The 22173-nt window shown below is 37.6% G+C and overlaps 1 protein-coding gene across 2 annotated transcripts in view; it reads left to right on the forward strand.

Annotated features, from left to right (window-relative positions):
* Positions 1–21917, forward strand: part of RTKN2 (rhotekin 2) — a 47600-nt gene extending 25683 nt beyond the window's left edge. For both annotated transcript variants that reach the window (XM_068399609.1, XM_068399610.1), the window contains exons 4-12: positions 179–232; positions 1160–1277; positions 2879–3079; positions 7782–7876; positions 9413–9519; positions 10545–10676; positions 17364–17529; positions 19728–19835; positions 21364–21917. In XM_068399609.1, coding sequence (XP_068255710.1) covers positions 179–232; positions 1160–1277; positions 2879–3079; positions 7782–7876; positions 9413–9519; positions 10545–10676; positions 17364–17529; positions 19728–19835; positions 21364–21917 — 1535 coding nt within the window. The remainder of the gene's footprint in view (positions 1–178; positions 233–1159; positions 1278–2878; positions 3080–7781; positions 7877–9412; positions 9520–10544; positions 10677–17363; positions 17530–19727; positions 19836–21363) is intronic.
* Positions 21918–22173: the final 256 nt, after the last annotated feature.

The following is a 22173-nucleotide window of genomic DNA, read 5'->3' on the forward strand; positions in this document are numbered from 1 at the left end:
ATAGATTTTTTTTTTTTGACATGGATAATAAAGTTAAAATAGTTATGCTGTTCATGGGGTAGAAGGTCCTGTTACCTCCAGAACATCAGGAAAAGAAACAAGAAACTTTTTGTAATTTGAATCACAGATCTGCAGTATTGTCTATAACGTAATTTCCCTACTTTTTTCTTTCCTTTAGATATTCGAATACCATTAATGTGGAAAGGCTCTGATCACTTCAGCAATAAAGAAAGTATGTAAGACATAGTGAATGACTGTGATAAGCAATTGCTTATGCCTGTAAATTTAAACTGGATGGGGAAGCCCATACGTATTTCAACCCCTTCTTTGACCTTTCAGTAGGTCCATATTTTAGTCTGTTTGTTGCGTAGTTGCTCTTAACTTGAGGTTGTTGGATGTAGCAATTTGAGTTACTTCAAAGTCCTGTAGTTCTGTATGTTTAAACCTTAGTCTCTAAGAAGTCCTTCTGAGGAGGCATTCCAGAGGAAGTTACAGAAAAGTGTTGTTATTAAATGGATAGCTGAGAAACTTCTGATTAAACATGTTGTTTTATGTCTTGTCTACACTTGAGAGAGAGTGTATTGGAGGCTATTTCCAGTTGGAAATTTAAATGAAAGTTGTCTGTTGGTGTTGAGTGGATTATTGGATAGTCTTCAAGTACATGCATTTTGCTGTGTCATGGAGATTAACCCTAAATCTGTTCCAGCTGTCACCTGGCATTGATTTCACTTTGATTTTCAATAGGGTCAGAGGCCCTAAGCATGGCAAATAGTCTAATCCTATATAGTACATTCATAAAATGATATAGGCTTTGTATCAAATATTTGGTGGTTTTTGCTTAAAATCAGTTTTATTAAACAAAATTGCATTTTTACTAACATTTTTGAAGTTGCTAACACAAACTACCCCTGATTAGCAGGGAAAAAAAAAGTTGAGCAGAAGTAGGCATTTTTCCCTCTGTGAATGTTGTTCTACTTCTACGGCAGCTTTGATAGTTCAATTATCATAAAATCCTATGATACGAAATTTATGGTGGGAAGAATTTGAGGGCAATTCCTTAGAGGTCTGAATTACCATTTCTTCTGCTTTTGTTTACTGGAAGCATTTAGTATTGTGATGTGTAATACAGCTAATAAAATATTTCTTTGGCTCTCTCCAGAATCACAGCGCTATGCAGTTTTTTGTTTGTTCAGAATGGGAGCTGAAGTGTTTGATACAGAGGTGGCTATTGTGGATAAAGCAATAACAGATATCTGTTTTGAAAATGTAACCATATTGTGAGTATAATTTATTTCTGTTGAATTAAGCATAAATATTGCTGTTTTCTTTTGAAAGTGGATGCGATAATGAATAAGATTGGCTGAGATCCACTAAGTTTTTCTGTGGGCAAAGGAATCAGTAGAGGTCCTGTTAATTTCAGTGGATGGTGGATCCCCAGCTCTGGAAGGTTGTTTTTTATGTACAAAATGATGCTGGTTGTAGGTGTGCTGCTTGAACTGTACTCTTTTCATTTTTGCCATGCTGGAGCATTTTTCTTTATATAAAGAGATAAACAAACTTGTACATCAAGGACAGAATTAAATTAATACTAAAACCTGAAAACATTATAAAAATATAGGCATGAATGTTGCACCCAGTGTTTTAAGTATTATTCTGTACAGCAGGCTACGGTCTCTTTTGATGTTCCCCTGAGTCACACTTCTCTTAAAACCAGACCTTCTTTTCCACACCTCATGTTATGTTACATGTATATGAGCATGTGCTGGAGCCACAGTCCTTATAGCTGAAGAATACTAGACAGGAAATTATTCACTTATCTTTAAAAGTAACCTGGAAAAGAGCAGAAAGGTGTTCTCATGTACTTTTTTGTTGCTTTATAATTTTTAAGAGAGTCCTGAGAGGCACCTAGCTTCTACCCCCCGCCCCTGCTTTTTTATATTAGCAATTTAGATTCAGTCTCCTGAGAAAGACTGACTGGAAAGCTAGAACTACTGAAAACTTTAAATCAAGATTCTGAAAACTGAGTGATTGAAAGAGAGTGGATCTTTAAATCAGGTTTTAAACTCTCTTAAAACACCTCTTCAAGTTAAGAGTGGGGGCAAAGATTTAAATCTGCTGCTTCAAAGATGTGAGACTTGACCATTATAACTTTCTGTGAAATACTGAAACAAAAGCAGAAAAGGTACTCTAATTTGCCTTGTATCCCCTGAGACTTTTTATAAAAGCCTTTGGGATGATTTCATTATGGGCATGTGTGTAATGACATGATTGGTACCTGAAAGATGAGGTTGAGCTTCTGGTTTGATGAGCTTGAGAACATGAGAATCAATAGAACTGAGAACAGAAAGCATAGGCTGCGGACAGAGCAACACAGCAGTAGGTGGTTAAGTTATGAATGACAAATTTTGTTGGTTGTAAGTGAGATAGGATTTTTTTTTGGTGATGTGAAGGGAATGAGGTGTGACTAAGATATCTTTAAAACAGTTCAATCTGATTTAGGACCATAGGCAAGGATAGGTTTTCAATCATGTGATTTTTGTGTAACAGTAGAGGGCAGATTTAAGTGTGTTTGAATGTTTTGCATGTGTATTTCCATAACATGGGGTTTTTTTCAGTTTTTAACCTAAACGTTGAATTTCCTGTTTGCAATTGTTTATGGTTAATTATAACATCCATCTCATGACTTGAACACTGTTATTGCTGTGTACTCTAGTCTTTCATTCCGTATTAATGTATGTTTTTGCCTGAATCTGATGGCATTCCTTCCCTTGATTAGAAATATGTTATTTAGTATGTATAGTAGCAGCAGCATTCCTTGGCTGCATACTCAGTTTATTAACAAATGTTCTGAAATTTTCTTCTCCCCCCCGCCCTTCAGTGATGAAGCAAGACCAGATTTCCAGGTGAAGGTTGAAGTGTATAGTTGCTGTACAGAGGAGTCTTTACATGTAACAAACACTCCTAAGAAACTAGCAAAGAAGCTTAAAACATCCCTCAGCAAAGCTACAGGGAAGAAACTCAAAGCTGCGCTGGAAGAAGACAGCACTGAATCCCTTTTGCCTGCTGACCTGGTCATCCAGTAAGCCATATATATTGATATTCTGGTTTTATAATTTTAAAAATAGAAATAAGCCAAATATATGGTAAAGTTTTGGAAAATTGCCAAGAAAGTGATTATTTCTGTACTTACCCACGTGAAAAAAAGTTTACATTTTAAATAGGAAATGAGAAAGTAGGTGTGAATTCCAACCACGTCGCTCAGCCTTGGGGCCTGGTTCTGATCTTGAAACATATGAGTAGGCTTTATCTTTCTGCTATACAGCTAGCGAGCTGGTAAATCCACTGTTATTTGCAAGCTTTGTAATATTTTTAGTTTGATCTCTGGAGGAAATCAAGCTTTTATGATCAGTCTGTCTGAGTCCCTCTGTCCATATACCTCTCATTCTCCCTTTCCCATTTACTCCCTCCCCAATATTATTTTTGCACCTAGACAATTTTGCTTATATTTGACAAAGAGGTAGACATGTCTAAAAGTTACAAGTTGTGTGAAACAAGAGAGTGTGATATGTAGACAGGAGAAAGCTCTCTGCTGCCCTCTCCCCTAATTAAGCTGACCGAGCCGTTTGTCGTGCCTGGGGTGCATGCTGTGCACATGGGGGCTGTTCCACTTGCTGGCTTTTCAGTAAAACTCTGGACTGTCAAAAGCACTTTACAATTACAAACTGCTTAACAGGAGTTTTCTTAATTGACTTTAGCATAGAACATGTTAAAATGACTTAGGGGTTTTCAGTGTTCATAGAAATGAGTGCTGTTCCCAGTAATTTCCTGTTCCGTTTAAAAATGATCTTAAGTCTTTCATGCAATTTTAAATGAAGTTAAATGCCTACTAATATTTCCCAGCTACTTTAATTTCATGGGGTTTAAGCTGGCCAAGTACCTAAATTGTAAATACTAATAATATTGATGATTTTTTTTTTTTTGGAAAGCAATTTTTTCCAAGGAATTACTTTTTTTTTTTTTTTTTTTTGTGGCTGAACAGTAAAAAATTAATGCCTAATTCTTGCCAGGTGTTGAGTGTAGTCTTAGTCTAGCTTCAGATATCTATTTGACTGGATTTTAAAAGGAAACATTGAAGCATATTCTACCTTTGTCAAACTGATATTACTGTATACTGATATTACTGTTTCAATCAAAAATACACATCCAAGAGATCTTACCCACAGAGCAAAGCAAATTTTATCGCTAACTTTCCAGTGTGTTCCACCCAATGACTATATCTTTCAATCTGCATCATCTTGGGGGGCTGTGCTTTCCACAAGCTCCAGTTGAGCGATGACACACTATCATTAGATACAGTTTGCTTCAGGTATAACCACTAGCTTGTTTGCTGGCCATACTCGCTTGAATATAGATTGCCTGTCTCTTAAGGAAGAAGCATCGATAGACAACCTAAACAGCTGCCCCCTGCCTTGGGTTTTGCTTTTGATTTCTCAGTTGTAATTGTGTTTTGTCTTCCTCCATCCTGACGTTTGTTGTTTCTAGTGTAAATAATCATCTCATAGTGACTGTTACTTTCCTAACAGAGTTAAATGAACAATGATGTGTTTAATGATGGCTTTGCTAAGGGATTAAAAAAGATTCTTGGAAAGGAATGGGTTATTACAGTCAGAAAATAAGTTGTCAATTTTTTTTTTACAGGCTCCCTTTAGGATTTATATTAGTAAGACCCTGGTATGTAGCCCTTATAGAGGGGAAGAGATTACAAGATTACAAGAGATCTTTCAAGTATTCTCAGAGAATTTTACCAGTCCAGCAGGTGAAATTAAACTGCAGCAAAAAAGGGAACTTTCTGTATTATATGACCATCTTTTCTCTGTAGATTTTTTTGTACAGGCCTTTTTCTTTTCAGAGCACACGTGGGACAAAGTTCTCAGTTTTCCAAAAACTCTGTGATCCCTCTGTGTCAAACTTGGCTTAGAAATCTCCCTGGTTAGTGAGGAAACTGTCAGGCTTGGAACTTCTTGCAAAGGCTTAGTGACAAAGTGCTTTGAATTGTTGCTTAGGTTGGTTAACTTCAGTTATACTGATACTCTCTCTTAATTATCTCTCTTTTCATTTTTATAGTCTTTTGCCTGCTTGTTTTTTCTATTCTAGATTCTTTGTTTTTTCTTTTTACATTTGTCGTATAAGGAAAATATTTAGTGCGGTTATACTATTTCAGAGTAACTAAGTTTCTCTTCAGATAAATCGTTGGAGAGACTCCTTGGAGTGCATGTTTATTCACATGCAGAACTGGCCTACACATGGATTTGTTGTTGTTGCCTTTCATGCCTCCACTGGGCTTGAGGCATGGCTTTGGTGTCCTATGTTTGAGTTGGCAAATTCATAGTGATGTTTTGCTGGAAGTAAATAGTCTAATCTAATGGCCTCACTTTTACGATTGGATTCTTTTTAGTACCTGACTGTTATCTTTGTTTTTACCTTCTATTATTTAAAATCTGATTGAAAGGTGAGCATATTAGATTTTTTTTTTTTTTTTTTTTGACTCACAAATCCTCCATTCTATGTATCTGGATAAGTAAACTAAGACTGGGATTTCTAACAGTGGGATTCTGGAATCTGAGATGTATTAATTAATATGCATCGATAGAAAGGGTGATATAGTTATACCTTCCCACACCAGTGTCTGTGTGGCAACTTTGGTGCCTCTCTTGAACAGATTTAAAAACGAGCCCTTGCCACAGGCATGTTGTGGAGATGAGCTGATTTTTTTGAATACAGTTATTACATGGAAAAATACTATAGATACGCAAAGTACTGAATGAGATGCAGCAGGCAGATTGTTCTTAGTTATACAAAGAAACTGCCATTTAAGGCAGTTAGCTAATTCTGTGAAATGTAGAGGCAAAACATAGTCAACAATCCTGATTAGCCAGTTAAATTTGAAAAATACTTGCAGATAAAACTTTTCTAAATTACATTGCAGCTGGCTGAAAGGAATGACTGTTATGTTTTAGAACGAAAATGTTACTGTGAAGCATATTTTAAAAATGAAGTAGCTATTTTTTTTGGCAAGGTTGGTGTGGTAATTAGTCATGCTTTAGAAAAAAAAAGTAACTTTAAAATCAGCACAGGAGTTTTATCTGTGAGAAGAAACTGAACTTTTTGGTACAGTTTAAATAGAATTGTTCAGCTGCATGGCAAAATATAACCAGTGGAGAATCTTTTGTTAGGGAACAGTCTAGCAGGGAATATATACAAATGCTGATGAGTTTTTGTTCAGATTGCCTTGCCCTCGTGAAATGTTTCACAGCAGTGGTTCTTCGCCCAGAATGTTATATTGTATTTAATTTTCGCTTTATTCCCTTGAGATAAATGTGTAACAGACCTCCCTGCTAACAAATTTGCTACTCTTCTTCCTCTTTCATTAGGGTTAGGGCTAGGTAGGCATCTGCCTTGTTTCTCTGCGGAGTCAAACATTTTAAAACCGTATATTCCCACTGTGCTCTCAGGAGAAAAGAATATTTGAAAAATGTTACTATAGAAAACTATTTTTAGTGATGTTAGTTCAGTAGTGTCTTCTCACCTTTTACACTACTAAGCTATCTTATGCTGTACTGAAGGTATTTTAAGGATCTTATGCTAGATCCTGTTAGGGAGAGTAGTTAGTGATTTTCAGGAATTTATTTTCTTGTGAACTTTGTTTAAACTGCCATTAGCCAGGTGGCATTCCTGCTGCATTGCTGGACTGTAAATCTGTTACTTGGTCTGAAGAGTGTTTGGGGGAGAAGGTTAAACATGTACCAAACTTATACTAGTTTATTCCAAGAATTGCATTCCACATGCGATGTGCTGAATTGTAAATGGGACTTTTTTTTTCCCTAGGCAAAATCCAAAACAAAGATATAACATTCTGAGACCTGTAAGCATAATAAGTGAGAGAGTCCTTTATGCTACAAAACTGACTATAGGATTTCTGCACAGATTTCTGCATGCAAAGAATCAAGCTATTGGATACTATTAAAAAAATGCATATATACACAACTGTTTTATAAAGTGTAGTCTACACAGGCAAAGAAAAAGGGCAGAGCAACATGGAGGCGCAGTATAAAGCCTTTTAATTTTTAACCTGTATTCTCAGATAAAGTTTATGCCATCAGTTGTTCTATTAACTATAGCAAATTTTGAACACGTTACCAAATCTGGTTGATTTAGGCCTAGGAATAGAAGCTGCAAAACCATTAAATGTTACTTGGTGTCTGACTAGAGGAGAGAGATGGATGCTTTTAGCATCCTCGGTGTGCAGAGAGGTTGGGAAGCACAGCTCCTGCGCCTGGGTTTGGCAGTGGCTGGCTCACCAGTAAGCGTGAGCCCAGCTCGCGGGCAGCGGCCGCACGAGAAGTCTCCTGGCTGGCAGGTCCAGGAGAGGTGACTATGGAAGGAGCTGGGGGTGCTGAGCTGATGGGGCCCTGTGGCGTTGGCCTGGAAGTTGTGGGGTGGGAGCAAACGGGAGGTACGCACAGGGTGGAGGCAGGAATATAGGAAGCAGGTGAACAGATGACTGTGGGACACTGGTGGCTTACGAGGAAAAACAGAGATATTGAAATTCTGTAGGTAGAGTTTGGAGTAGCAGTCTGTGGTCGCTGACAGGTGCTGCCTTGCACCTTGGCGTTCTCTTGTACCCAAATGTGTTATCTCAGGCATGTCTAGACTCCCTTTAATTGCTGCCTGAGCAACGTGAAGCAGAAATATCTTAAACGTGCATTTTCTGTCGCATTTAGTGGAGCAAAGTACAGTTTGCTAGCATATACCACTTTGGGGCTGGAGAGTGCTGAGGAGAATTTCAGGACCCACAACCTTACCATTACAGGAAATGGTAAGTACATATGGTACCAATTTAAGGAAATAAAAAACCAGTAACTTTTTGCATTTCTCTCTCTTGTAAACGAAAGAGCTTAAAGAGGTTATTTTTCTTGATACTTAATATAGAACAACTTTAATGAAATATTTAACGGCTCTAAAACAGATATCTATACACAGCTGAATAAATTGTAAGTTGAGTAAGATTTTAAGTCCAGATGAAAATTTAATTCTTTGGGGAATTTTTCCTGTCATTTGCATCTCAGTCTTACATGAGCTGTAGCTATATACAAATTATTTCCCCTTCCTCACAACCAAGGAAGTGTATCAGAGTGAAGAACAGCTTTTTCCTCTGTAGTCAGAAGGAAAGTAGAAAAATAGCTTCAGTTCAGCTGGGTTGTTTGAGGCCCAGATTTAACACAGGACGTAAGCATGTGTGCTTGTAATTTGCGTTGGTCGCTGTGCTTCAGCTCTGGGACAGCACAAGTTAGCAGCAGTCAACCTAGATGCCAACACAGGGACTATGATAATGCTGCAACTGAAGGTAATGTTTTAAGTAGCAGGAGTAGGGTTTTTGATACTTCGACCATTATTTTCTGAAAGGATAGCCCCTCCCATAAGCCACCCTCTAATTGTTAACTTGAGACATGGGACTTTCACTGTATTTTGCTGTAGCTTCTGGGAACTTTATCTTTTACTTAGGTAAACTCCACCTCAAAGAGAATTTCATTCTTTACACTTCATTAATTCTGAATAAGTACAATTTGAAGATTTATGGGGCATTTCTTTCTTGAAGGGTTGGATGAATCATTTTGAGTATCTTTGATATTTGTAAGCCTTTCTTTATTAGTACTTTATGCTCTTTCTTCTTCCAATTCCTTTTTCTGTCATTAATTTACATAACTTAGTCTGGTGACAAATGACATACCTGGATATTTTGGTTCATTACAGGCATTTCTAAAACATGACCAAAGAGAGAGTCATATCAATGGAACGTTGTATTACCTGCTTATAATTACAGAAGAGAGAGCCTATTACGTAGCAGACCTGAGCAAGGAGGCATATTGCAATTTGTTAGAAACTCCTTGGAATCCTCTTCTAGTGATGAAGACAGAAGTAGATACAAATTCTAAGCCTTAATAAAACAATCTGAGGCAAAGTGCTCATGTGTAAATGTAGCTGTGTGCCACGATGGGATGGGCTCAGGGATCCTACCTGAGATGGCCAGTGTACTTACCTTTCAAAATGTTTCTAGCTGTGAAACGAGATTTAGAGCTATATTTATGTAAGAACAACTTGTTTTTGCAGAACAATATCTCCATTTTTACTTGAAATTATTTTGGAAATTATTTTTTTAATTAAAAAAAACTTACTGAAGACTCAAAATCAGTTTTAGTATAATCCTACAGGATGACATCTCTTTCTTTAAATATAAAAAACGCTTATTTACCTTCATGATCTTAATGAAAAAATGGATCTAGAAAGCTAAACTATATGTATGGGCAAATGTTTGGAACTAAGTGTTTGTCTTTTCTCCGGTCTTTTCCCCCAGAGGAATCCTCTTTTTGGCTCCCCTTGTATGGAAACATGTGTTGCCGTTTAGTTGCTCAGCCTTCCTGCATGGCTAGGGATATGATGGCAGGATTTCTTAATCAGCAGGTAAGAAGACCTTGCTTGTGATTTCATCCTCTTCTGTTAATAGCTGTCACTAAGAGTCAATTGCTAAAACATTTACTTTTACTTGAAGTGGTTTCTTGAGAACTGTTATTTTTTACCTGTTTACCTAGAGCAGGGGGAAAATTCTGTCTCACAGCTGCATTACAAACAGTATCTTCAGTGGCTAAGCATCAAGAAATAAATGTTTCCTTGGCATGCTTATCAATAAAACTCAGGCTGTTACATAAAGGTCATGTATAGTTATTTCAGGATTGTTTTAGGCTGGTACTTGACGGCAGCAGTCCTAATAATCTTGTGGCTCTCATCCTTGTGCATACCTCTCATTGTGCTAGCACAAGAGTTCATATCACAGCATGGTGAATCTGACTGGTGAACCAAACCGAACCATATTTAAACTCATCCCTTCAAAAATGATTCCTGTGAACTCAGTTTACTTCTCTATTTTGGTTCATTGCACAACCAGGCAAACAAGAAGGTGATAGCGGAGGGCCAGAGGGGCTGGGTCATTTGTCAGGAGTGCTGAATTACAGGCTTTAAACTGGTTGTGAAACTAATGCATTTATGAAAGCTGTTCAGAAAATTCATTTGAGGAAGTGGAAATTCTAGACAAATGTCTTTGACATTTGTTGAATGTACTCTGTATTTCCAAAGTGAGATACTCCCTTTATTTCTCTTATTGTGTAATTACTGTAGCTAATAATGATGGTTTCTTTCTTACAGTAGTCACCTGTTCTAGATGTCATCCTGTGTGAATCAGCAGATTCTGTATTGTTAGTGTCGCACAGCAATAAATCTGTGAAAACTGTAAAACACCAAAAGACATTTAAAGTATTGCTAACATTTCAAAAAATCTGACTCTGAAATGTTCTGCAACAGAAAGTCTTTGTTTTAGGCAAGAATTCGGTGTGGCTAGGTTTTGATCACACAGGGCTGATCTGCGTATACCGTGTAATGTGCTCTTAATGTGTAGTTTATGTTTGGCAGTTCTGACTATTTCTTCCCTTTAGCAAATGATAGGAAGTCTAACTAGCTGGAGGAGGCTGTATTGTGTACTAAGAGGTGGCAAGCTCTTCTGTTATTACTCGCGAGAAGAAATTGAGGCTAAACTGGAGCCAGCATTGACAGTTTCCATCAACAAGGTAAAACTGGTTGTATGGGGGGTTTTTTGTTTGTGGTTTTTTTTGTTTATTTTGTTGAAGGTTGTTTTTGTTTTAAGACATACCTACAGCCATTTGGTCTCTCAGCTACTGGTATGCAGAATGCTTTATAGGTAGCATGTGGGTGGGATATGCTTCAATGAAGTTTGCAGTCACTGAATTTTTTAGCAAGGACATTACATTTCTTAGCTGTGGACCTAAGTTCCTTCTGTTGCATTAGAGTGGTTAACACAGAGGTAAAAAGGAAGATGTTTTTCTTTAGGCAAAGTGATAACTTGTTCTATGGCAATTCGGTAACACAGCCCTTGGAAATGTATTGCTTACAATCACTTAGCAATGCTCTGGTAGACTTTTGTCCTCAGCAAGGTGGAATTTTAACAAAAGCTTTTTTGTTGTGTGTTATTTGGCCACAATCTTAATTAGAAGGAGAGCTGGAAAATGGTTCAAAATATTTTAGTGCCTTAAAATAAGCTGCTTTTCTGAATACTGGTTTTGTACAGGGCACAATAACTTTGGAAGTTCTGTTTTCTACGATGACAGTATTTCTGCTTTTCATACCCTCATTGGAAAGTCTAGGTTTAAAACTTAAAATTAAAACTTTACTTACTATTTTGTGAAAGAAACATTAAGTATTTGATTTGAAGTAGGTATTTAAGTGTTCAATTTAGGAATATTATTGGAAGGACCCTCTAGAATGCTGAGCATTAGAGTGAAGAGATGCTTTCAAAAACTGGTTTTGGTGCAGTCATCAAGAGATACTATCACGTAAGGATGAGCAGAGGAATTTAATGTTATTTGCAATTGACATAGTTGGATTCATCTTACATAAGTAAATAGACGCATTTGGAAACTGTGTTAAGCACAGGTCGATCTGGATTCTGCTGCAGTATTACTTGAACGCCTGGTGCCAACACTAATTCTGAAAGAAGCATTCCTCCCGTCCAGTCGCTTGTTCTGGCTGCTATGCTGCTTTATGCCAGGGCAGGCATTAGGGCAGCTGACTGATGAATTGGACAAGGGAACTGATACGGGTTAAAATTAGCTCATTTTGGGGGAAGGAGGAGGGTTGGCTTCAACCGTGGTTGCATTTAATAAGTTCTCTTATCTAATTCACTACGTGGCTACACAAATGCTTGTGTGGTACAAGGAAGGGGCTAGGCTACAATTGGGAGTGCGTAGGACATATAGTAATAAAGAACTGCATCTTACAACAGCAATATCAGCTTTTTGGTGGCTTTAAAGTTTCTGGAAAACATGACCTAGCATTCTTGCCTAGAGTGAGACTTGTATATAAACCAAACATTTGAACTAGGGATAACAATGTGACCTGTTTGTGTTAGGACTTCTTTTTTAATGTGCTAAGTTTTATATTGATTCCTTAATTAAAAACACCTTTCTGCTAGTCCTGCACCTTTTAACAAGCCATTTTTGCTTCCAGTTGTTCATGCATTTACATCAGATAAATGTTTAGACTGTGATATATATATATATTTAAGCAGGTTTACTTGCTTACCTCTTCAGTCACTTTTAATTGCACTAGTTAGCCTTTGCCATAATTCTGCTTTCCAGCTGTTCACAATATCAGTTAAGAAATGGTAAACTTTAGTAAATTATAGAATGACTAAATCCATATTCTAAAATCTGACAGTATTATTTTTGAAAATTATCTATCAGGCTACCTCAAATCTTTCCTTGGAGGTCTCTGTTTGGGTCTGTATCCTAGTTATGCATTTTCTTTTAAAATAGTCATACTAAGGTATTTTGTTCCTCCAAGTCACCAATGCACTTAGAACCTAAAATCCAGCTTAAAGAGCCTTTGCTCTGTGACTGTGCATACATTTGCAGAGTATCCTTAAAGCTAACATGTCTAAGGAACATAAATCATGCATCTTATACCGTTTTACAAAAATGTTAGACTGCTGGAGAATATGACTGTGAATCCTTCTTCAATTCAAATTAAAACCAGAAAAAAATTGCAATTTAAAACATATTTGGATACTTTACTGCTTAAACAGTTTCTGTTGAAAATAACTTAATGCCTGCAGATATTTTTTTATTCCTTTGTTATGAAATTTCTCTTCCAGATTAAATGAAATCAAACTAATCATATGGGCTTGTCTGCTGCATATTGTTATAGAAACAGCAATTTCAAAATGAAAGTTGAAATTGAACATCAACTCTAGATGTTCTAACTAAAATCTCTTCTGGTTGCATATGTGGCACTTGCATTTGTAATGTGAAGCTGATCCTTTACATGTAATTGAAAGATACTTTCTCAAAAGTAATGAAATCATCTAGATTTATGAGAAACTCTCTGGAAAATATTCACACTGATAGCCTTATTTCCCATTCCCTTTGAATCGAGACTTGAAGAAGCCATTAAGACCAGCAAAGTCATTACTTCAACTTCAGATGACTTCACTGCTACTGCTGTTGAGCAAGAATGGTTCTGCAGTTCCTATTATGCAAGTGCTACTATTATTGTTCCAGCTAAATGTGATTATAACATATTATATTGTGCAACTAAGTAGGAAAAGAGAAATGATGTTTTCTGTGGCAAAGAAAATTTGCTGGAATCCAATTTGAACAAGAAATATTCCTTATGGGCCAGTTCCTGAAAATTTTTCAAGTTTTCTTTAGCTTGCAATGAGTAACAAAGGCCTTGCCTACACCTGATAGCTTAGCAAACTGGTGCATGTCCCAGCAGATCACGTTAGTTGCTCAGTATTTGGAATATGTATCCTATTGTGTCCTGGTCATAGATTATAAAACTTTTTTTTTTTTTGTGCCAAGTGTGCCTGAAGCTTGAGGAATTCTGGGACATCGCTTCAAATTAACGTAGGCCTGTGATTTCCTTCCTGGCATATTTTGCCAGTGCCTTCTTTCATGTGATGCCATGCAGTGCAGCAGGCCCAGAGCTACCTCTGTGCTCATGCTAATTGTTGAGGTGAACAGGATGAGGAACAACAAGCATTTGCAGCCATGGGTTCAGGGTTCATAGGTTGGTTGCTAAACAGTGTAGCTGGAGTGAAAGGACAACATCAAGCTGGCATTTTTGCAGACTGTTACCTTGAACAGAACATCTGCTCTGGGCTAGGTCAGGTAGAGAAGTTCATTGGAAGATGTAGTGATGGCTGCAGCAGCATAACTTCAAGTTTTTCTAGGGAACCAGGGAGTGCACCCTTGGACTGGAACAGACGGATATCTATATGAGTTCTCAACCGTGTGAACGTTTAGGGAGCCAGCAATGCAAGCAATATTCTCTGTGTGCGTCGGGGAACTCCAGCAGTGGTGAAACGAGAGTAGCCCTGAAAATATCTGTGTTCTCTGTAGTAAGGCCTTTGTCCCACAGATTGGCTTCGGCAAGCCTTCATACCTGTGAAAATATTTTTGAAAAGCACAGACTAGTTCAGGGCCCCAAAATGTCTGGTATCTCACATCAGTTTAGTCCTGCAATTGCTTGAAAGAGATTGTGGATGCAGGCAGGAGAAGCAGATATAATACCCAAATCCCATACAGTAGACCTTATAACACACACGCTCAAATTGAGTGGTTTGGAAACTATGCTTCATGTCTCCCTGGTGTTCCATAGAATGCTGGCTGGTCATATAATGCCATCTCCTTTTCCTGGTTTTTAGCTGCTGTGTTGCACTGAAGATAGCTAAAATGACATTGAAATCCTAATGTTGCTCTTCCATATTATACTTACACATTATACTTGCCATTCAGTGGCCACAAGGTTGTTACATTAATATAAGTTCACAAAACAATGAAGGTGAAAGGAGGAAATATTTGTAGCTGATGTGGTGAATTTGGTCTTGTGCGTTAATGTGTTTGAAAGCCATAATTTTAAATTTAACCATATTTCCCTGCTTGCCTAAAACAACCCCCATGGAAATTATTGACATTACAGCAGAAAACAACATATGAACAGATTATATTTTGTTTCCAGTGTTGTGTTGTTATTTCTTGGTTTATTTTTTTTTCTACTAAAAACATGAAGTAAGTTTGTTTTATGTGATTTCGTTTGTTTAATCTTGAAATAGATACACAGAACTGGGTCTTAGGTTATTCAGTGTTTTTCTCAAGAACTGTAGTTTGTTTTGATGTGTTAAAATGATCTTTATAACTAGTGCTTCTTGGTGTGTCAGGATTGGCTTAGCAGGTAAGTGTTGCACCTCAGCAATAAAAAAGTTCTCTCTCTCTTTTTTTTTTTTTTTCTTCTTTTTTGCTTGGTTTTGTTTTCGTTTTAGCTTAAAAGGTGAGCTTTCCAGAGAAGTATTATCAGGCAAAGAGGTGTGTGTGTTTTTTTTTTATTTGGGGGGGAGGGTGTGAAGTATAGGGGACAGTTTGTATTTACATTCCATTAAAAAAAAAAATCTATAATTTTCCCTTCTAGTCTTTCCCCACCTTCAAAAAGATAATCTTTTGCATATTGGACCTAAGACTGGCTTCAGCTTCCCCAGAGGAGTCATCTGAGTTCAAGATTCAACTCAGTTTTTCCTATTCTGAGCCACTGATTGTTCTGGTCTTTACAATAGCTGTAGCAGAGTTTGTTCAGCTGTCTGTAAGACTGTGGAAGGTTGAGCATTTTTATAACGTGGTACCTTAAGACACTTTTTGTTGTTGTTGTTTTGGGTTTTGTTTTTTGTTTGGTGTGTGGGTTTTTGTTTTTTGTTCAGTGGAAATGGGCATGTAGTGTAATTCACCCAAGCTTGGTAAATTCATCAGCCCATTACTGTAATGGCATCTTGTATCCTTAAATATTCAAGCATCAGATATAGGTTGTTGCTTGAGGATTTATCTCCTTTGAATAATACCATAATTGTGGGATAAAACGTGCAGCAAACATCATTAAATAAACTTGTGTGTGTGGTATGCTTGAAGTTCTTACCTGTCAAATGTTAATCTATTTGATTTAATTTTTTGGTGGTATCTATGGTTACCTGAGTTAATGGATATAGAGCACTTACGGATGGGATTACTTCATCTCCTATTTTTTAGACAGAAGAATTTAAATGAGCATATCCATCAGATACGCTACAAGCAGCTGTTGGTATTTCAAACGGTTACTTCAGTAATGCATTTAAAATCGGGGGAATGTTCTGTAGAATAATTTTTGGTTTTGGGAGTATCAGAACTAGGCTTATCACCGTGGGATCCCACGTGTAAACTTAATTTCTGTAGGTGTATGTTTGACATCTTCAGCAGATGTTTGACATTTGGTTGAATTGTGTAAAAAAGGGAACATAGTTGATCTGTCCCCAGTGTGTTTTGAGGAACGCCCTGAGGCCACCTTTGTGGTCAGGTTCACTGTCCGTTCAGACAGGAGATGTTCGAGCACAATCTTGGCTGGTTATTGGCTTCCTTCAAACCCCGGGGATGGGGACAGGCACCCTTGTGCGGCAGGAGGGCACTGCACAGTCCTAACGTGCCTCGGGCAGCCTCCCGTCCTGCCGGGCTGCGGGGCCGGAGCATTTTAAAGCAGGTGTGTAATAGGCCATTGCTTGTTCAGTCAAGTTGAATTGTATATGCAAAGATATTCCCAGGGCTTCTGCTTTTACTTTTGTAAATAAAGTAATGTTAATTATTTTAATTTGTTCATCATGTTGTGATGAGCCGCAATGTCAGCCAGTTGTGTTCTGGAATTTTTTTCAGTTGTGTTTTATCAGACTTTTACTAAAATCTTTCAGTATTCTACATATGAAAAAAAATTTTTTTTCACTCAGGGGTAAGTGCTTTTATTTATTGTAGTAATGCCATAACAAAGAAACTAGATACTATGAAAATACCACTGGATCTAGTCTAGATGATTAAAATCAATTGAACTACGTCCCCAAACAGAAGGGGAAGCCTTGGCTGTAACAGTGCTGCTGCGTAATCCGAGAGCCTTTCTAACATTAGCTGAAGAAACTTAATAGACTTGTGATACACTTCTCATGTATATTTTTAATTGTTTCTATGTAGCTCTCCCTAATTAGGGCAAAACTAAAATGTCTGTTTTGTAATGACAAATAGAATTTTTTATAAGTTAAAGCAAAATTTTTTTCATGCTGGAAATTTGTTCTAGCAGAACTGTATGGGTAACTGCTACAAATGCTCCTTAAATATGGACTAGATAAGTTTCTTTTTAAATTTCCTGTTGCTATAGTATTAGCCCTGAATGTTCTGATTCACTAAGATGAACATAAAATAGATACCATTTTAGAATACATTGCATAAACAGTGGCTCACAGAAGTACTGTAGGAGACCTAAATAGTAGCTGTAACGATGTGGTTGTCCAGCTGAAGAGTTCAGAGAAAAGGAGCTGCTTGCTGTTATTTTAGATTATTCACTAAACTACTGTGGAGAAGAATGAGCTGTGTGAGATGAGCTCGTGAAGGCAGAGGAGGGGAAACACAGAGCGTACATTCAGTAATTCAGAATGAAACTGCAATAATTCTGCTCCATTCCCTTGTTTTTCGTATTTTATGCCATTTTAATAGTTTTATGAGAAAATATTTTTATAAGCAATTCTTCACATTAGTTCTTTTTTTTCTTTTTGATTGGAAATTAACCTGGATTAGATAAAAAGCCAAATGATACCTCCCTTATGCTGTCATTGGCCATAAGGTGATGCCAGTGTGGAGCTGAAGCAACAACTCATTACTGCAGTTTGTCGTTCCTAGGAAACCAGGATTCGAGCTGTGGATAAGGACTCCAAGAGAAGAACTAATAACTTCTCTGTTATCAACCCCATGTCTGGAGAGGCTGTGACGCAACTTTTTGCTACTGACAGTAGGGAAGAACTTCATAAGTGGATGGAGGCTTTCTGGCAGCACTTTTATGATCTGAGTAAGTAAGCAGGCAGTGCTGGCAGCCTGCCCTCCGAGTGGGGTGTTCTGTAACATCAAAGGGACCTCTGAACAATTTGAATTCGAATTGCTTCATAAGCCTTTGTTTGCAATGATGAGAAGAAAAATGTTATTTGGGATAATATTGGGTGGTGGTCTAAGCTGTTGGAAGGCAAATATTTGACTAAACCAAAGTCCGTACGTTCAGTCTGGGTTTTTGCAGGAAACCAGAAGCAGAATATGTCCATCAGTCTCAGAAGAACTTGGTCTCTTTTAGCAGTGCTCTAGATAATTTTTTTTAAGGACTGCTAAATTCTCACCATCTCTTCCTCCACTGTAGCAGGAAAAGTCCACCTCTGCCTGGGCATCTTACCAGTGGTGTGTTGGTTTTGTGAGGTTCTGCAAGTATGAAACCTTTGGGGGTGGAAGCCTTAGTGGGAAGTGGTGATGATGCCTTGACAGGACAAGGGGCAATGGGTGCAAGCTGGAACACAGGAGGTTCCACATAAATATGAGGAAAAACTTCTTTACGGTGAGGGTGACCGAACACTGGAACAGGCTGCCCAGAGAGGTTGTGGAGTCTCCTTCTCTGGAGACATTCAAAACCCGCCTGGACGCGTTCCTGTGTGATATGGTCTAGGTAATCCTGCTCCGGCAGGGGGATTGGACTAGATGATCTTTCGAGGTCCCTTCCAATCCCTAACATTCTGTGATTCTGTGGTTTGGGGCCTTGGCTAGGATGCAGATTCAGCCAGCCCTTGCAAGTAGGCACACGTAGATGGGATTTCCTTGCTCAGCAGTATTATGGATGAGTTAAATTGCATTTTGTTGCAATAGGGATTCCTTGATTCTGTTGGTAGTTGTAAGGTTTTGGTACCCCTTGTCACACTCCTACTTAGTCATGCAAATACATGCTGCTTACTTGAACCTGATAAAAGCTGTACCTGAGGCTTTGTAACAGATGATATGAGATGATAAATTGATACCCTGATCCTTTGGCTAACCTCTGGAACACCACTGTTCTTACAAGCAAGAAGAAACTAATTTATTGGAGTAAAACAGTGAAACAGTGTTGAAATAGTACACTGTGTTGCTTGTTTAACATCAAATATTTATTATAAGAACTATATAGATTCATTCATCTTTGTCTTTTTCCTCTGCTTTAGTAGTTTGACTCACAGGTTTATTAAGAGTAGAGAACAACTGTCAGTTATTATGCTGTCATTGACAAGGTATAGTTGGTTTCTGATAGTCATTTTTATCAGGTCAGAAAACAGAACCAGGTCAATTAATGAAATATCAGTCTTTAGTCAGAGACCACACCAATAAAATCAGTGAATTGAGGTTGTGGAAACTCGGTATTGTAGTTCATATTTCTAGTCCTTTCTAGCTCTGATTTACAATGAGAAAAGGCTCTATCAATTAAAGAAACACACCAAGCAAAAACTAGGGCATCCTCTTTAAATTAGCCATAGAGTAGGGTACAAGAGCTACTTCTTATTCATTATAGATAGAATACCCATGGATTTTTTGAGACTTTTTTCCTTAGGTTCAGAAAAAATGGGTCACTTGGCATTTAAATGCCTTTTTTCTTCCCTGGTTCTAAAACTCTCTGAAAATTAATGTGCTCAGAAAACTTGGAATGATTGGTATGAACAAAGTAATTTTACTGTGTCTTGTTTTCCTTAAGGTCAAAATCTATTAATAGAAAAAGAGGTTTCCTTGTCTGCTAAGGGATAAAAGGCAAGTTATCCTCTATTAAAGACAGAACGTTCCTTTACTATAACGTTGTAACATGGTTGTGTAACATCCAGCTTGCAGTATATTGGAGATTGTCCCTGATAACTTCATGAAGCTTTCCTGACCTTAAATTATGAATTTTTTTAGTTTTTTTTTCTTTTTTCTGGTGAAGTTACACTGCCTGTGGGGATTTGAAGGCAAATAATGATATTTAACCTTCATAGTATAACGGTACTGCTGGGATGCTTAAATTAAAGGTAGTAACTTATGACCTTTGTGCTAAGAGAACGAGTACAGAGTTGAAAATACAAATGCATCCTGAGCATTCCTGCTAAGCAAAAGTAAATGCTTACTGTTTAGCATTGCTTTGGAGATAGTTTCCTAACACAACCTAATAACTTCCATTTTTTTCAAGCTGAAGTGTTTAAGTTCCAGTCATTGTTCTCTTTTCTCTCTCAGGCCAGTGGAAACATTGTTGTGAAGAACTTATGAAAATTGAGATTATGTCACCACGGAAACCACCTTTGTTCTTGACAAAAGAAGCGACCTCCGTCTACCATGATCTGAGTAAGTGGGATTTGTCTTTTCAAGCTGCAGGGTAACAGAAACAACATTGTCTGTATTCAGATGGCTTCTGGTGTTGATGTGGAAACACTGAGATTTTCAAGGGCAATTCAGACAATGAAAAAGCAACATAATTGCATACCAAGGAGTTCATATTAAATCTGAATTTGTAACAGCACAAATAATGAATACATTTTTATACCTTGAGCCAAAAAATCTGCAATCTGAACTGTAACTAAGGAGCCCTGAACAGATTCAAAAAGCTGTCACTAGAAATAAATACTCATTGTAAGAGTAGTATAAAGCTCAGGAAATGTAAAGGTAAAATAGTCCAGTCTCCAAACTAATAAGGTCTTTAACTGGTTGCATGAAATTAGTTTGCTGTTCTTAAAGCTATTTAAAGGCTTACCTATCATAACTTACCTAATTGTTTGGTCTTTGGTAATGATGTTGAAAAATATGCTTGGAAAATCTAGCTAGCATGTATTTGAGACTTGTCTTTTTACAGAGCAAAATGGTATGCAGCAGGATTATTTTAATAGTTTCATTACAGAAATAATATTTACAGACTGGAAAAAGTAGGTCACTTTGTTTTAATGGATCTGATGCAATATTGGCTGAGAAACGCTGTACAACTATAAATGCCTGACTGCTTGCTGCTTGAGATTGAAACTGTGAAGATGCTCAAAATGCCATGCGGGTCGTTGAGTTACCGTGCATCAGAGCACTGAACAGTCAAGAGACTCCTAGCTAAGCTATGAATGTAGAGCAGAAAGGCAGTAAATCAGCTATAGAGAAGTTTTACGAAGGTAACACGGTAGCATAATTCTACTGATACTCAAGTACATCAGTGAGGAGCAGAACACAAACTGTTTCACTCTTTATATACCAGGGGTTTTTTTCCTGCTTATTTATAGTATTCATAGGGTTTAAAAACCCATGTGTTTAAAAATGTGTTGAAAATCATTAACGTGTGGCCTGCAATAGAAAAGATATTGCTGCTGTGTGAGGCTAGTATTACTGCAGTATACATTGAAAACTCAATATGAGGGGTAAGAAATGGGGCAAGACAGTCTTAAAGCACATAAAGAAAAATGATATATGTAAAGATGTCCCACTTTCTGCAGGCTGCAAGCACAAGAATATTTAGTCATAGACTTTTTCATGGGCCTTCTGTGACAAGAAATTTTCAAAGCACTATACAACAAAGTATGTTTAGTATCTAATACACATAGGTTTCTGAGTAGTACATTATTTTTTCTGCTTTTACTTGGAAAGAAATATCAATGCCTACCCTGTTGCCTCAATGCCAGCTGTCACGAAAACAGCTCCCTCCTGTCACCTCAGTTCTCTCTTTGAAAGCATATGTAATCTTTTCCGTTTCCTCTATTAATACTCTTAATAGTAGTCCAGACTTCATGAGACATAGTTAATACAGTTTCGTATTCTGAACAGTAAGAATGAAATAGGTACCAGTAAAATTATTGGTAGCATTTTAATCCGAGTTAATTGCTGTCTCTTAAAATTACAGGCATTGATTCCCCAGTGAAACATGAGGGCTTAGCTGATATCATACAAAGAAAAATCGACGAGAGTGATGGTGAGTTCCTGCTTGGCCAGCAAAAAGAGTCTGCGTCTTCCCTATGGGCTTCACTCTTTGATGGATCTCATGAGATGGTTGTTCAGCAAAACATGCATGTGGACCCAAAAAGAGATACTACAGGTCCTAATGATAGCAGAGGAAAGAAAAGAAGAGCTCCACCTCCACCCTCTGATAAGTCACCATACAATGCAAAAGCACAGGTGAACACAGAACAACTGGGCAAGGAAAACTGGGAGAAGTCTGACCACACATCTGCTGGTAGTTCTTCCTTTGGTTCAAAGTTATCCACAAAAGTGCAGCAGTTGCAGACACCCATTGCTGCTTGTCGCAAAATTGGTCCTTGTAGAAAAAGCAGTTTAGCTGGCCATGGGAATCCCATTTCATTGGTTAACAAGACCAAGTCTGAAACCAAACCGGTACCAACCCCTAGACAGAAATGCATCACAGAAATGCTAGACCCTAGGTCATGGTTGCAACCGTAGACATCATAATTAGCTTAGAAGAGTCCCTGGATTTTTTTCTCAGTCTTCTACTGTAACTCTTGAGTAAAAATAAATTTTAGCATATAGCTAGTAAGTATTGAGGCTAAAGTTTTTTTTCTTTAACCAGGACATTACTACTAGCTGCAGTCTCAGCTGTACCCGTTATCGCTAGTATCTAAATAATTGCACTAGTAACAGGGGGAGTTGTCTCTATCTGAAATAACGGTGCTACTTCTCAAAAGAGTGGTTCAGTACT

This window comes from Nyctibius grandis, chromosome 4 (assembly GCF_013368605.1).
Source record: "Nyctibius grandis isolate bNycGra1 chromosome 4, bNycGra1.pri, whole genome shotgun sequence".
In the NCBI taxonomy this organism is placed as follows: Eukaryota; Metazoa; Chordata; class Aves; order Nyctibiiformes; family Nyctibiidae; genus Nyctibius; species Nyctibius grandis.